At 39.1% G+C, this 16,144-nt stretch overlaps 1 protein-coding gene across 1 annotated transcript in view; it reads left to right on the forward strand.

Moving 5' to 3' along the window:
- The window catches only part of LOC131242921 (succinate--CoA ligase [ADP-forming] subunit alpha-2, mitochondrial), a 37,600-nt gene extending 22,388 nt beyond the window's left edge, over positions 1 to 15,212 (forward strand). The window contains exons 3-7 of the mRNA XM_058241900.1: positions 1,003 to 1,173; positions 1,275 to 1,398; positions 11,741 to 11,802; positions 12,743 to 12,824; positions 14,846 to 15,212. Of these exons, the coding sequence (XP_058097883.1) occupies positions 1,003 to 1,173; positions 1,275 to 1,398; positions 11,741 to 11,802; positions 12,743 to 12,824; positions 14,846 to 14,985 (579 nt within the window). The 3' untranslated portion in view covers positions 14,986 to 15,212. The remainder of the gene's footprint in view (positions 1 to 1,002; positions 1,174 to 1,274; positions 1,399 to 11,740; positions 11,803 to 12,742; positions 12,825 to 14,845) is intronic.
- The last annotated feature ends 932 nt before the right edge of the window (positions 15,213 to 16,144 follow it).

The following is a 16,144-nucleotide window of genomic DNA, read 5'->3' on the forward strand; positions in this document are numbered from 1 at the left end:
AAAGGTAAACTGGTTCGATTGTTGATTATGCACTTTTTAAATATGATGTACATTTCTTCTGTGGTTTTTTCATAGATAAAAGAGGCAGCATGGTTTTTCCTGCATGTAAGACTCAGTTCTCGGACCCACTGTTGCGACTTGTCGAAATAGAGTTCTTCTTCCCAATTGCAGTGTGATTTGCACAGCTTGGTTTGATATGGTGATACAGTTGACTAGTTCATGGAACCAGTTTGCTTTCTTCCCCAATTGCAGTGTGGTTTACATAGCTTGATTTTCTGGTTTAATATGGTGATACAGTTGAGTAGTTCATGGAACCAGTTTGCCTTCTTCCCCCAGTTGCAGTGTGGTTTACGTAGCTTGATTTTCTGGTTTAATATGGTGATACAGTTGGACTAGTTCATCGAACCAGTTTGCTATATTATCACTTGACAAAAAATAATTATATAATTCATTGCACAAGAAATTTTTATTTTTTATTTTTACTTGAAGCATAACTATGTTTAGCTTTGCTGCTGAACAAGTAGCTTTTAAAGAATGATATTTCAGAAGTCAGAACAGTTTGAGTCTAACTTAATCATAGACCTGTAAGAACGATGTATTCAATGATGAACCACATAATTGAAAGTAGGAAAAGGAGAGTATGATAGATCTACAGACTTTAAAAAAGAACCAATGGAAAAAGAAACAAGAAGGAAAGAAAACAGAGTGGTTGTGAATGAAACTGAAAAGCATATCACCTTAGTGAGATGGTAATCCAAGAGATACGCATGCAAATTGATGCTGATTTTTGAATCTTGCTTTCTAGTTGCCAAAGGAGGGGTTGAGATCCCCTCTTTGTATTGGGGCTTAGTATGCACAAACACATGCATATGCTGCTTTCTTCGTATTAGCAGATGAGTGTATATTTTACTAATTTACACGCCATGTTCTGCTTTTTAACTGCGCATTCTGTTGGATGTCCTTTCCCGCGGGTAGCCTGTAATTCATCCTTCCAAATTTCAGGTTCGTGTGAAGGCTGCTCTTAACAGGCAAACCAAAACACGACTGATTGGGCCAAACTGCCCTGGTATTATCAAACCTGGAGAATGCAAAATCGGAATTATGCCTGGGTATATTCACAAGCCTGGGCGTGTAGGAATTGTTTCTCGGTCCGGCACCTTGACTTATGAAGCGGTATGATTTAATTTGAATTGAAGCCTTTGATTTTTCGGGAATTTATTTGGGGAATTTGATTGGATTTTTCTTCTTCTTCTTTTTTCTTTCATACAAGGCAGGTTTTCCAAACAACTGCTGTTGGCCTTGGACAATCTACCTGTGTGGGTATTGGTGGGGACCCTTTTAATGGTACAAACTTTGTTGATTGCGTGACCAAGTTCCTTAAGGATCCTCAGACTGAAGGTACATTTGCTTCAGAGCTCTTCAACACTTCTTAAAGAGTTTATTCATTTAGCCATGGCTTTACCGTGATGCAACTGCTGTTGTCATCACTTAAGAACAACCTTGTCTCCACATCTTTGTTTGGGGGTTAGAGCTTATTGTAACAAATTTTCATGAAGCGCAGATCTGTCTGTGCTGGATGCTCTAAGTCCAATTCAAATCCAATGTAGCATTTAAATGAGTGCCCAAACACGTGTTGGATGATCATCCTAGCTGTGCTAAGCCTATAGTTTGTGCAACAGCTCTATTCCATCCTCTCAACTAAGGGCCTGTTTGGATAGTGTAAAGTAGGAGAAAGCAAAGCCAAGCAAACACGTGACATAAGTGGGAGGTAAACTGACATCAGCACTAGGGGAATCACACTCATGCTTTTCCTTTGCATTCGAAACTGTTTGGATTGCCATCCCACGCAGGGAAACATTTTTTCCCTCCAAAATTGCCATTTAAAACATCACATCAGAGGGAAACTAAATGTTTCCCTAGTTTAAAACATCACATCAGAGGGAAACTCTTTTCCATCTATTTGACTTCTTGAAAAAAGAGGTTTTACTCCCTTATTGAGGTGGAAAATGCAAAGGCAAACCATTTCCTGCAGCAGCATCCTCCGCTTCCCAGGCAAGTGTAAATGTCTTGTCAACGTAGACTAAATGCATCCCTTAGTTTGCACTCTACCCAAACAGGCCCTAAGTTTTCGTTACTTATCTGAAGAGAGAAAAGAAAAAAGTCCTTCGGGTTAGAAGAAAAATATACCAATGGAAACAAAAGAAATGACAAGGAAATTTTATAAATACAAATACTTGTGATACTTTTTTGGATGATTATCTATTTATCATCATCATCATGACATCATCAAAGCATTAACCCAACTAATTAGTTCAGCTACACAATTCCTGTTCATGATTTGCAAATTGGTTTTTGCATATTGAATTGTTCACCACCAAAACAAGGTTGTATTGCCCCTATATTGGCCTGTTTTGAGTGATACATACGTATCGTTCATGGAGGACACCAGTACGTAGCACCTGATACGTACCAGCCGGACAAATGCCAAACATTGATCTTCGTCACGCCATTCCTCTCTATCATGGAGTCTTTCGTACTAGCTCCATCTTAGGTCCTTAGCCTATCTATAGCCCTCAACTTGAAACAACTCACTCCTAATGGTGCAGTCCTTGGTCTCTATTGCACATGGCCAAGCCATCTATGTCTACTTTCCCACATCTCATTACCTATTGGTGCTACTCTTAAAACTCCTCAAGTGCATCACTCATCCATTTCAAAATCCTCTTTTCCACTGCACTTATCCTATGAACATGTTGTTCCTTGACTACCCAACATTCTGTCCAATCAAGCATGGCTGGTCTTATAGCCCCTATAAAATTGCCCCTTTAGTTTCATTGGTTTGAAGGCAATCACATAAAACTCCTTTTGGATGATCATTAGTCCATAAATAATCTAGATTCTCTAATTTTTATCACTCTACGAACCCTCTTATGCAGAGCTTCTCACTTTGATGATCCTACAAGTAGGCAGCAAAAGTACCCGTGGACCCAAAAGAGATGGTATAGAAATGATATGAATATAAATACTTGTAAGGCTTTTTTTATGGTCACCGCTCTGTAATTGTCCAACTGTTATCACTCTAGGAACTCATCTATCCAAACTTCCCCCCTTCAATGATCCTTCAAGTGTTTCTATATTGTAACTTGCTTTCTTGGGTGGCTGAGAAAATACTCATTGCCATTTAGCTGTCTCTCTGTGAACCTTGTCCTTTGATGTCCTCATATGATGACTTCTAATAATTCCAGGTGTGGTTCAATTTTATTAATTGTTCATTTTAGTAGTGCTCCTTGATATTGTTTGGATGTGCACATATAACAGTGGGCTCCCCTCTATTTCTTGCATGGAACTACTTGAACATGTCCTTTCCAAATTTGGTTTGGTGGTGCCATGGTGGTACATGTGTGTTCCTCACTGCCAACTTGGTTGCCTGTGTATATTACGTGATACGAGTGAATTCCACGTATGTGTTTAGGGCTGTACATCGAGCCGAGTCGAGTCGAGGTGGGCCAAGCTCGGCTTGACTCGTCCATGCTATACTCGAGTTCGAGCTCGAGCTCGCCCTCGAGCTCAACATTGAAGCTTGGCTTGTTTGCCAAAGCTTTCGAGTCGAGCTGGTGGTTCGAGTCGAGTCGAGTTTATCTCGAGTCGAGTTGAGATTACCTCAGTAGGGTAAGGGAAAGAAAAAGAGGGAATGGGGACGGGTAGGGTCGGGTAGGGTTTTTTAGTAAAAACTTTTAAGTTTTAACTTTTTTTAAAAACTTAAATATGTATATTATATATATATATATATATATATATATATATATATTTAATATTAATATAATATATATAATATATATTATTAAAATATATTACTCGAGCCGAGTCGAGCTCGAGCTCGAGTCGAGTTAAAATACACCATGGTTGAACTTGGCTTGAACTCAACTTGAGCTTTAGTAAACAAGCTTGACTCGCCTTTAGTCGGCCTTTCAAGCCGAGTCAATCCGAGCTGAGTCGAGCCGAGTCGAGCGAGCTTTTCGAGCTAGCTTGACTCGTGTACAGCCCTATATGTGTTTCATTCTTAGCAGTATATTTGGTAACTGCCCCCTCCATGACCCTCTTTTGCCTACTTCCCCTTCGGGTTGTGCATGTATTAGATGGCGTAGGGATTAGTGCTTGGATGTGTGGAAAAAAACCATGTTGGCATGTGAGTTTGTCAATGTGAGTGTTTGTGTGTCCTGATGACCGGTTCTAGAGCCAAGGTAATATGTTGGCTGCGGATTGTATAACTTTTTCCTGTATTCCATTTAAAAGTCGCCTGAAATTTTGGAGAGAGGCTCGGAGAAATAGATGGGTTGTTCAATGGCCCATCTATTTAGGTTGTAATGGGTATTCTTGCATTTGTTACTGATAGCATTATTGGGGTGCTCTTTTATCAATCACGCCATATGGTATCAAAGTGAAATCGATTCGGGCTTTTATCTCTTCCATCAACTTCCTCATTCCCTCTCTTTTCCTTCTTCTATTTACTTAAGGTGAATTTTTAAAGTCATTGGGGCCTGATTTACATGAATTCCCTTCCAACCACCATATGGTGGGTCATGGAATTGTGTATCGTGAATGCGTGAGGCCCATTTTCCTATAACACTATTGTGGTGGACAAAAGCGGGCCATCATGCGTGCGTGGCTAGATCTGAGATCCAAGTGCGTGTGAAAGTTGCGTATGGCTAAGATTAGAGAACAAACGTGTGAAGTTTTTGGCTCAAGTAGTCTATCAAGGATTGTGTTCGTTGATATACAAGGTTTTATGGAATTCGTGTTGGGTAAGTTAAATTTTAAATGTTCTTCCTTTGTGCGTTTGATTTCACCTACATAAATGGATGCCAAGACTAGTCTCTTGTCTTCGTCTAAATCAATGAACTTTCAGATCACATTGATGAAACTCAATAGGGCAAATTACTTGCAATAGGCCACATTGGTAGAGGTTTTCCTTACAAGAAAAACGAAATTGAAATATTTGAGTTTTACCAAACCTGAAGAAAGTTCAATAGAATAAGAAGAATGGGTAGCACAGGATGCTTTAAATTAAAGTGTCGTTATGGAACATTATGGAGCCTTAGATTAATGCGAATGTTATCTTTTTCAAGACAATAAAGGAAGTATGGGATAATTTGAGGGTGATGTATTTAAGTGAAAAGAATTTAACTCAAATCTATGAGTTACTGCAGAATATCTTCGCTCTTCAACAATAATATAAGAGTGTTGGAGAGTATTATTTAGCCTTGCAAGGCATGTGGGAAGAACTAAATATATATTAGCCTCTGTCTATTGATTATGAGTCTATGAGATGGCAAAGAGAAATTTCGTGTTGTTGAATTCCTCTTTAGTCTTCGTCCTAAGTTCGAGCCTATTTGGGTTCAAATCCTTGGAGGCAATGAAATCTCATCCATCACTAAGACATTCGCTCGCATTTAACATGCGATTAGTGTACAGAGTTCGTCTTCATCAGATCGTTATACATTTGTTTATGCATCTGGTAGAGGAGATGGGGCAGCTGTGGTGGTTGTTTTGGTGGTAGAGATTCAAGGGGAAATCACTTTGGAGGTAGAAATAACTGGGGAGGCCATGGCATAGATTTCAATGACAGTCATGAGCGTGGTTGTAGTAATCGATAGCGCACTAATTGTGGTCTTAGTAACTACACAGTTGATGTGTTAGGACCTTATAGGTAACCCCGCTTAGGCAAATCAGGTTTGCTCTTTTGATGATGGCACCGAGAGTTATTGTCTCCAAGCCTGTCTCCTCTATTTTTTAGCCTAGTACTATAGGTGATACATTTGCATTGTCTAAGGAAGAGTATGCTAGGCTTCTGAAGGATTGTTCCACTCACGCATCACTATTTACAGCTACTTTTGCACAATCAGGTATTGTTTGTCTTGCATTGTTTGAGTATTCCTTGTGTCATCGACTCGGGAGCTTTTGATCATATGACCGGTAAGCATAGTATGTTGTCTCAGTTTAGTACAATCGCCATCCATTTCTTCTATCACATTGGCAGATGGTCCTTCAACCCATGTATTTGGTTAAGCACTACTTCCCCTACCCCATCATTTTTATTGTCATTAGTACTTTACATCCGCAAATTTTCTTTGACTTTATTTTCTGGGAGTAAGCTAAACAAATCCTTAAATTATTTTTATCCTTCTTATTGTGAATTCCAAAATCTAAAGGCTGGGTGGATGATTGATGGAGGGCATGAAGCGAATTGACTCTATTGCTTTGATAGTGGAATAAATGAAGCTGCATTGTTGACAAAATATCTCTCCATATCAATGGCATTCCATGCTCTATCATCCCTCTTTAAGTAGTTTCAAGAGTCTAGTTCCATCGTTGTCTATGTGTCTAGATTAGATTGTGAGTAGAGCTGGGCATCGGTTCGAGTCAGTTCGGATTGTGCCTAACTCGATCCGAACCGACTTCTCAATCTCCTGACCCGAACTCGATCCGATCCGGGACTGAGTCCGGGTCACCTGACTGGGACCGATCCGAAATTTGCATTGCCTGATCCAATCCGGATCTGACTCGGTCAGGAAAACCGAGTCGGATCGGATTGGGCACGGTTCGGATCGGTATTTGTATATCTCAATCTGGACCTAATTTTTGACCAGAAAATATCTGAATCTGGATCTTAGATAAGTCGGCGCACGTGTTTAGTTCAGCTCATATCCTTCCCACACGTGCTAGAATTACACATGGGTGAGAGATCTAATCCATCCATTCGGTTGGTAGATGTTTCCCAAAAATAAAAATGGGCCCACTTAAGGAGCTCAAAAACTTGAAAGAGGTTGACAGGTTAGAAAACTTCAATAGTCTTTCACAACCATATATTTATATTTTGCAAAATGGCCCATCTGAATAGGAGATCAAACTGATTCTTGGGCTAGGATATCAACAATGGTTCCTTCTGATGGATGGATTGGATCTTGAACTAAGGGGTCATGCTGCCACGTGTCATGTGTACATAAGCTGAAATGCTCACGCGCGTGTGCTTAGTAAAGCTCTTGAATCTGATAATTCAATGTAGAATAACCCAACTAGACGGACGCGGATTGCGTCCTACCCCCACTCGGACAATAATTCGTCCAAGCAGGGCTCTGTGTGTCCCACTGTGATAATTCAATGTAGAGGAGAGGAAGAAGAAGAAGAGGAGAGGAAAAATTACCTGTCAGATCGAGCGTTGAAGAAGAAGAGGAGAGGAAGAAGATCGGGCAGGCAGCGGCGTTCGTTCGGTAGGGTAAGAAAAGAGGGGAGAGGTAAAAAATTTAGGGTAAAAGAAAATAGTATTTATACTACCCGCTCCGGATCGGGTCGGGTCGGGTCGGATTGGTTCGGGTTTTCGGATCGGATCGGTTCGGGTTGGTTTGGTTTGGGTTTTCGGATCAGATCGGATTGGTCCGGATAGACTACTATCCGAACCCGGCCCGAAAAACAATCGGATCTCGATGGACGGACTCGATCCGCACCGATCCAGACCATCGGTTCGGTTTGGAACGGGTTGGATCGGGCCTGATCGGGTCGGATCCACCGGATTGGACCCGATATGCCCACCTCTAATTGTGAGGCGTATGAGTTGAGTAAGCGCCATAAAATGTCATTTCTTCCTCATGTGGGCAAGAGAAGTGAGAAACCTTTTTATTTAGTACATTCTAATGTTTGGGGTCTAGTTCATCTTATTGGTGTATCTACTTTCAAGTACTTTGTTATTTTGCGGATGATTATTCTTGTGTGACAAGGCTATATTTAATGAAAGATCGATAAAAAAATGTTTTCTTATTTAAAAAATTTTCATATGAAAGCAAAAACTCAATTTAATTATGAGGTTTGTGTTCTACATTCAAATAATTTTGGGGAATATTTATCTCATGACTTGAACTCGTATATTTCAACTCATAGCATTATTTGCCAAACTTCATGTGCACACACATCACAATAAATGTGATAGTTGAACGCATGATTCGTCATTCGCTTTGAGGTTTCAAGAGCTTGTTGTTCATATGAAGGTTCCGAAAATATTTAGAGTGATGTTCTCTATTCTATTCCTCCGAAGGGGTGTGTTTTGTACATTAGCTTGATCGTGTTCATGACAAGTTGGAACAAAAGCTATCAAGTGTATTTTTCTTAGGGACTCCCATACCCCACAGAGATGCAAATGTTCTCTATCTCCTGGAGGTGTTATGTGGTAGTTAATATTACATTCTTTGAACAAACTCCATATGTCTTTGAGGGAAAGTCTTTACAATTTGAAAAGATCTCCATGACTACTCTCGGGAGTTTCAACACGAAGTCTTGGGTTTGAGTACCCATAGGTGGTGAAATCCCACTACGACGGGGTTTTTTTTTTTTTCAGAAAAAAAAAAATAAAAAAATATTCTCATTGTGCCTGATGGTACTATTGGAGTTGGGGAGATGTTTGTGCAACGTATAGGTTGGCCTTTGCGGGTTTACTTTAGACGTTTCTAACGTGAAGTACGAGTGTGACTTGTATTAATTCCCCTGATCCGTCGAAAGATCATTATTATTTTGAGTCGTTACCTACACCATTAGAAGAAGGCAATTTACCTATTACTCTTTGCAAGGGTATTTGTTCATGTACGCAACTCCCTATTTCTAACTTTATTTCGTCCAGTGGTTTATCTTCTTCATTTCGAAAATTTGTTTTGTCTCCGTCAGTCGTGGCTATTCGTCATTCTTTCTAGGAGGCTCTTAGTTGTGATGGGTGAAAACGAGCTACGGAAGAAGAGATGGTTGCACTCTATCAGAATCGTTCTTCGACATTAGCTGAATTACTTGCTGGTAAGTGTGTAGTTTGGTGTATATAGTAAAATACAATCTTGATGACTTAATGGATTGTTTAAAAGCCCGATTAGTTGCCAAATGGTACTTATAGACTCTTGGAGTCAACTATTCATAGATCTTCTAACTTGTGGCAAAGCTTCACTTGGTACACGTGGTTGTTCTCATTGTTGCAAATTTGGATTGACCACTGTATCAGCTTGACGTGAAGAAACTTTTCTTCATGGAGATTTGGTTGAAGAAGTTTACATGGAGCAACCACCTGTGTTTGTTACTTAATAGGAGTCAAACAAGGTCTGCAATCTCAAAAAATCAATTTATGGGTTGAAAGTCTCTAAGAGCTTGGTTCAACAAGTTAAGTAAGGTGGTTCGAATTCAAGATGAAACGTAGCCAAGCCAACCACCCTATTTTATAAGGTGAAGTGAGACAGGCATTATCATCATTGCAACAGATAGTGACTGTATGTGTATTGACCGACAAATTGAAGAAATTCTTACAACAATATTTCTATACGAATGGGTCATCTTCGATATTTAATGAGCATTAAGGTGGCTAGATCCAAGCTGGCAATTACATCAACTTGTCATAATGAAAATATGTGAAAGATTTATTAAATGAGATAGGTCTTCTAGAAGCCTGCCGAAACTCCTATAGATACAAGTTAAAAAACTTAATATGGATAAGGATGAATTAATTGATGATCCAACTAGATATCATCGACTTGTTGGAAATTTGATTTATCTAAAAATTACCCAACCCAATATTACATATCCTATTAGTGTGCTTAGTCAATTTATGCAAGCTCCCCCACGTCCCTCATATAGAGTTCGTGCTTCATATCCTTGGGTCTTTAAATGGAACTCCTAGTTGTGGTATCCCCTGGAAGTGGAATAGCCATCTTTGAGTGAAAGGATATTCTGATGCAAGTTGGACTAGTGATCCATCTAACAGGAATTCTACTTATAGCTACTATACTTTTGTAAGCATCAACTGTGTTACTTAGAAGAGCAAGAAGCAAAGTGTTGTGGCCGATTCAAGTGTTGATGCAAAATATTGAGCATTGGCCTATATGCGACATGTGAACTCATTTGGCTAAAGACATTAACGTGCGAACTTGAGTTTATAGTTGAGGTTTCATGAGGTTGTATTGTGATAATCAAACAACATCTCATATTTCCAACAACCCTCTATCATGAGAGGACCAAGCAAATCGAGGTCAATTGCCACTTCATCCAAAAGAGTTGCTAGCAAGGAAATTTGCATGTCGTTCGTCAAGTCCCAAGATTAACCAGTAGATATATTCATTAAAGCTTTGGGTCTTGTTGTCAAATTGGGCATTCATGACATGTATACTTCAGCTTAACAAAGTATTATTAGATATGGATGGTTCTATGGTCCATGTATGTTTAGGATATAATGGGTTTTCTTGCTGTCATTACCAGTGGTATTATTCTAATTATCGAAAACTATTTTAATAAATGACAGAGGGAGGGGAGGGCATGTGAACCCTGATCTCTCGTTTTCTCTTTGTCAGTGTTTAAAATAGCGGTAGCATGATGCGTAGCGCTCAGCCCTCTATAGCGTGTAGTGTAAATACATAGCGTGTAGCGTAAGCTACACGATACTTCTATTTTTTAATTTAAAAATAGGACAAATATAATCAATAATGAAATATATATATATATATATATATATATATATATACACTTCAGCTCAAGAGAGTATTATTAGATATGGATGGTTCTATGGTCCATGTATGTTTAGGATATAATGGGTTTTCTTGCTGTCATTACCAGTGGTATTATTGTAATTATTGAAAACTATTTTAATAAATGAGAGGGAGGGGAGGGCATGTGAACCTTGATCTCTTGTTTTCTCGTCGTCAGTGTTTTAAATAGCGATAGTGTGATGCGTAGCGCTCAGCCCTCTATAGCGTGTAGCGTAAATACTTAGCATGTAGCGTAAGCTACACGATACTTCTATTTTTTTATTTTAAAAATAGGACAAATATAATCAATAATGAAAAAAAAGATATAAAAAAATATAAAAATGCCCAAAAGATGATTCATTTTATCAATTATAAGCATGTTCAAAAAAGTTATTAGTTATCATTTATCAAAAGCCAATCCACATATATAAGCCAAATCAAATAATTATCACATCAACAACTTTCTAAGCAAACCACTTTAATTAATAATGTCTAATTGAAACCACAAGTAACAATTATGAAAAGAAATAAAAATCCCATAGGTTAAAAGTACATTCCTCAACATTAGAAACAAAGAAAACGTGAAAAAATAATAAAAAACTAAAATAGTAAAAAAAATACATTGTAGCTTACGCTACGGACGCTACATGCTACGTAGTTGTATCGTATGCTATGACCCCTGTAGTGTACGCTATAGGGGATTTACGCTATCTAGGACGCCATGTAGCGCTACGGCCACGCTACGCTACGGGTGCCATTTGAAACACTGCTCTTCGTTCTTTTATTATTTCTCCCTTCTTCTTCTTCTCTCTTTTATCAATCATGGCACAGACATATTCAACAACAAAGATGACGATGGCAACAACAACAAAAAGAGGAAGAGGAAAACGAGGGAAGAAAAGATAAATGAAAGGGTTTACCCAAGAACAGGAATGACCATTTGTATCCTTGCATGCCCTTTTGGTATGGGGTTTGCAGTTGATGATTGTATACCCTGATTAAAAGACACTGATTGCATTTATAGTTTCCTGATTTTGATTTAAATCATTCACAAACATACATTATGAACTAAGGGTTAGATGTATCTGATGGTGCTAGTGCTATTGCTTTTTTATTTTATTTTATTTTTTTTATAAAAAAAAGAAAAAAGAAAAAAGAAGAAGATGTATCTGATGTTGCTAGTGCTATTTACATTTCAGGTATTATTCTTATTGGAGAGATTGGAGGGACCGCAGAAGAGGATGCTGCAGCCTTAATCAAGGTATTGAAGATCAGGATAGATTCAATTAAGTATAAGGCCAATCACTTCAATGATATGGATTTTTCATGATAATGAATGTTTGGCAAATAAAAAATAATAGAAATACATTTACCCAAGCTTTATTTTTAGTGCTTCTGCATCAAATGTTCATGATTAAGCAAGCATTAGTCCCCAAAAGGTTCCATAGTGCATCATTCCATGTTTTGCAGAGTGGTAAGCAAAACCCATGGATGGAAGTTTCTTTCTTTTTCTTTTTTTTTTTCCCATGTTAGATGAAAATATACAAGTTGAGTTGTTTAAGAATAAAGACAATCAGAGACATGATTAGACAAATTAGTGCTTATTTGAATGGGCACGCGTTTTTACATCTTTGTAAAGAATTGTTGTTTAGCTTTGATGGTATTATTAGAGTTATGCTGAGCTGACATGCACATTCACACACGGGCACATGTGACAACCTGGCATATGTGGGGCATCTCAGCTGTTTATCACTGTAGATGATTTGACCCACGAATAAGGACAATTAACTCATCAGGTGGGCCAAAAGAGTATTTTAAATGTGGTATGTTGGGGACTTCTTTGAGGTCGTCCATTTGTCATACTTGTAACCTACATGATCAGTTGGCCGGCTCATTCTGAATCAGGCCTTTATGAGGCGGGTTACGCCTGATTCATGCTTGGATGGCCCACACAGGTGCCTGGTTGCTTTGGTGAAGGTGCATATTGGCTTACCAAAGTCACATTTGTTATTCTGAAACATTGTTTGAGCTTGCACAGCATTTCTGCAATGATTTTTCTTCTTTGGGGATCTCATCATGATTTTAGTGCTCTCTAGTGTCTGCCTTCATATTGTTACTAGCCAACTTATTTTCTGCTATATTCATCTATTGATATATTTACGGTAAGAGACTGATTGGTATTTCTATTGCCAATCAAACAGGAAAGTGGAACTCAGAAGCCTATTGTTGCATTTATTGCTGGTCTTACTGCACCGCCTGGTCGCCGCATGGGTCATGCTGGAGGTATGTCCCACACAATTCAGCAAGAATTGTCTGACAATTACATTGGTTCTTTTCATTTTAGCTATGCATACAATTGTTGTGTTTGACTGTTCTATTAGTAGGAAATTTTTTTTTAAAAAAAACAGAAACAAAGAAAGAAAAAGAAAATAAAACGAAAGAAAAGATAAAGAAATAAGGAAAAAAAAACGTGCGTGCAGTTGCACACACATAAAATGAAAGAGGTTTCCTAGTATTCATAGTGAGGAAGTCCAACATTGAAGTAAAGATTGCAATTTGGGGCCTAAACCCTCGCACAGATGATAAAGAAATGACGAGTTGGTTACTTCCACTTAGTTAAGCTAATTATTGCAATTCCATTTGATGATGCATTGAAGCATGCTATGTGAGTCTACCAACCAACCTATTACGGCTTATTTGGATACCACCAAATAAGTTACTTTTTAACTTACGTTAAGTCATTTAGTTACTTTTAATTTAAGTTAGTTTGGTAAACATGATTGGAAAAGTTACTTGTGTGCTTAAAGCTACTTATCCTTTTTCAGCCTTTTAACTTCCAACTATTCTACTTCTCTCTCACCCACTCCTCTCTCTCTCTCTCTCTCTCTCTCTCTCTCACACACACACACACACACACACGGTCCATATCAAAGAAGGCCCCACATGATGGACTGTCCACATCAAAGGTGGGGCCCACACAATGGGCAGTTCACATCAAAGGCGGGCCCAACATGATGGATCACCCATATTAAATGGATGGCCCTCATTGAGGTGGCCCCACATGAATGATGGGCAACCCACATTGAAGGTGGGGATGGACAATCCACATCAAAGGTGGGCTCCACATGATGGGCAATTAATAATGGTGGGCCTCAAATAATGGACGGCCCATATCAGAGCTGGGGCCCACAAGATGGACAGTCCAATTCAAAGGTGGGCTCCACATATTGGGCGGTGGATATTGAAGGTGGGACCCACAAGATGGACATAACATTGATAGTGGACCCCCTATGATGGATGACCAACATCAAAGGTAGGCCCTACATAATGGAAATGCACATTAAAGGTCGGCACGTAATGATGAATGATCCACATCCAAGGTGGGCCCCTCATGATGGACAACCCACATCAAAGGTGGGGCCCATGCAATGAACGGTCCACATCAAATGTTCCCCACATGATGGTTGGTGGAACCATGGATGTGAGGGGTAGCAAACAGATTTGAGGGATAAATACTTAAATGTTGGAAACCAAACATGCTTTTCTACCTGTTAGCTAATAAGCATGTTGTTTGCCAAACATACTTATTTGCTGAGTAGAAAGCAAGATACTTATGGCATAATTAGCTTATCTAAAGTAACTTATGATCCAAACACCCCCTTAATGACTTATGCAGCGTGTTTGAATATCCCTCAAAATGCTGGATGGGAAGGATGTTTTCCACTAATATTAATAGCCAGTACGTTCTAAGTATGATGTGAAATGTGACTGGTATTGATTTGTTGTTGGAAAGGTGGGAAGACCATATCCTGCCTGATGTTCTTCTCATTTCCCAAACCTGCAAAATGCACAACAGAAGATAAACCATCCTCACACCAAAACTGTATTAGGAATAACTGTTGTGTTTTTCCACTGACCTTGTGACGGACGCAATTCCTTCTTTTAAGTAATGAGGGCAATTTTGTCTTTTCAAAGGTTTAGATCTGATTGATATCATTGGTAATTCACGAGGTGTTGACTGTAGTGTGAGCCATGAGCATCCATGTGTGCTTTGGTGAAGTTTGTGTACATGCATGCACCTCTGCTAAATATTGGTGTATTTTTTTGAGTTCTTTCACAACCCTTGTTGCGATGACGAGTTTAGGTTAAAGAGAAAGATAAAGGTTTTTCAGATCTTCCATGGGTGCACTAAATAGATAATTCCCGCTTTCTCCACGTTCATAGAAAGGATTGCTTGATGAGATCCTGTTGTTTTGATATTGAAGAGGATTTCATGCTCATACTTGCCCTATTCTATGGTGCAGCGATTGTGTCTGGGGGGAAAGGTACTGCTCAGGACAAAATTAAGACCCTCAGAGAAGCTGGTGTGACAGTCTCTGAATCACCTGCCAAGATTGGTGCTGCAATGCTGGATGTTTTCAAGGAACGTGGCCTTGTGAGCTAAGAAGGCTGTTACCATATATTCCCATTTATGCATTTTTCCTTCTTTCTTTATCTCTTCCAGAATTGTTGGATGGCGGCCTTTTCTTTATTTCATTTTTTTTCTCCAAATGAGTGTTTGGATACTTTGGATTACCCCTCACAAAAGCCAGGAAGTTTTTTTTTTTTTCCTTAACTGTGACCCATTTGATATTGAATAAATTATCAACACCAGCTGCGGTTTAGAGACAATCAGAGCAACTGATTTCCTCTCTCATCTTTGTATTGTTGAACTTGAATCAGGTCTGAACTTACCTGGAAAGATTTGAATTAGGTATAAACTTACCTGGAAATATTTGAATGAACATAATAGGAAATAAGATCAAAATTTGTATGATTACAGTCGGCAATACATCATATTTTCTCACATTAGATCAAGATGCCAGATGAGTGTTAACAGAATATGTTTGGACCTCCGGAAGAAGAAAGGATATAATACCATTGAACTTGCATTAAACAAAATGGTGTGATGTTTTTACAGTGAAATATAAATAAATAGATGAACCAGTACACACAAGCACCCGCCCACCCACATGCACTCACCCACTCTCTGTAAAGGGTTGCAGGTGCAAGCACTCAGGAAGTGGGATAAGCTTGAGTGTGTGGTATCTTCCTAGAAGGGGCAAAATACCTTCATCTGAAACTAATGGGCACGCATTGCACCAGATATCACCCATGAACGATTTTGGCCATCTGCCTCTTTGACTGTATCAGCCCAAAACAGGGGCCTTGAATGTATTAGCCCAAAACAGGGGCAATACGACTATATTGTATTGGCAGTTGACAATACATTACCATACGTCAAACTGATTTGCAAACCTCAGGAGAACAGGTGACCAAAAACAAAAGTAGAAGATTTGAAGTCGGCACCTGTCCTAAAAACGATGGCTTGATTCCGTATACATAATAAATTGCGACCAAGGCATTGGGCTTTAAGTTAACTCAAAACCGTTCATGGTGCACCTAAAATCACCCTTTGGTTGTTGTACAGCAAACTCAACTGCCACACCACACCAGCAGGCTACCCTTGCACAAGTAATACAAAATTACCCTTTGGCTAGTTAAATCAGCCAGTCATTCTTGGATGGGTAGTCCCATTGGCTAGTTCAATCAGCAGGTCACTC

Source organism: Magnolia sinica, chromosome 4 (genome assembly GCF_029962835.1).
Source record: "Magnolia sinica isolate HGM2019 chromosome 4, MsV1, whole genome shotgun sequence".
Classification (NCBI taxonomy): domain Eukaryota; kingdom Viridiplantae; phylum Streptophyta; class Magnoliopsida; order Magnoliales; family Magnoliaceae; genus Magnolia; species Magnolia sinica.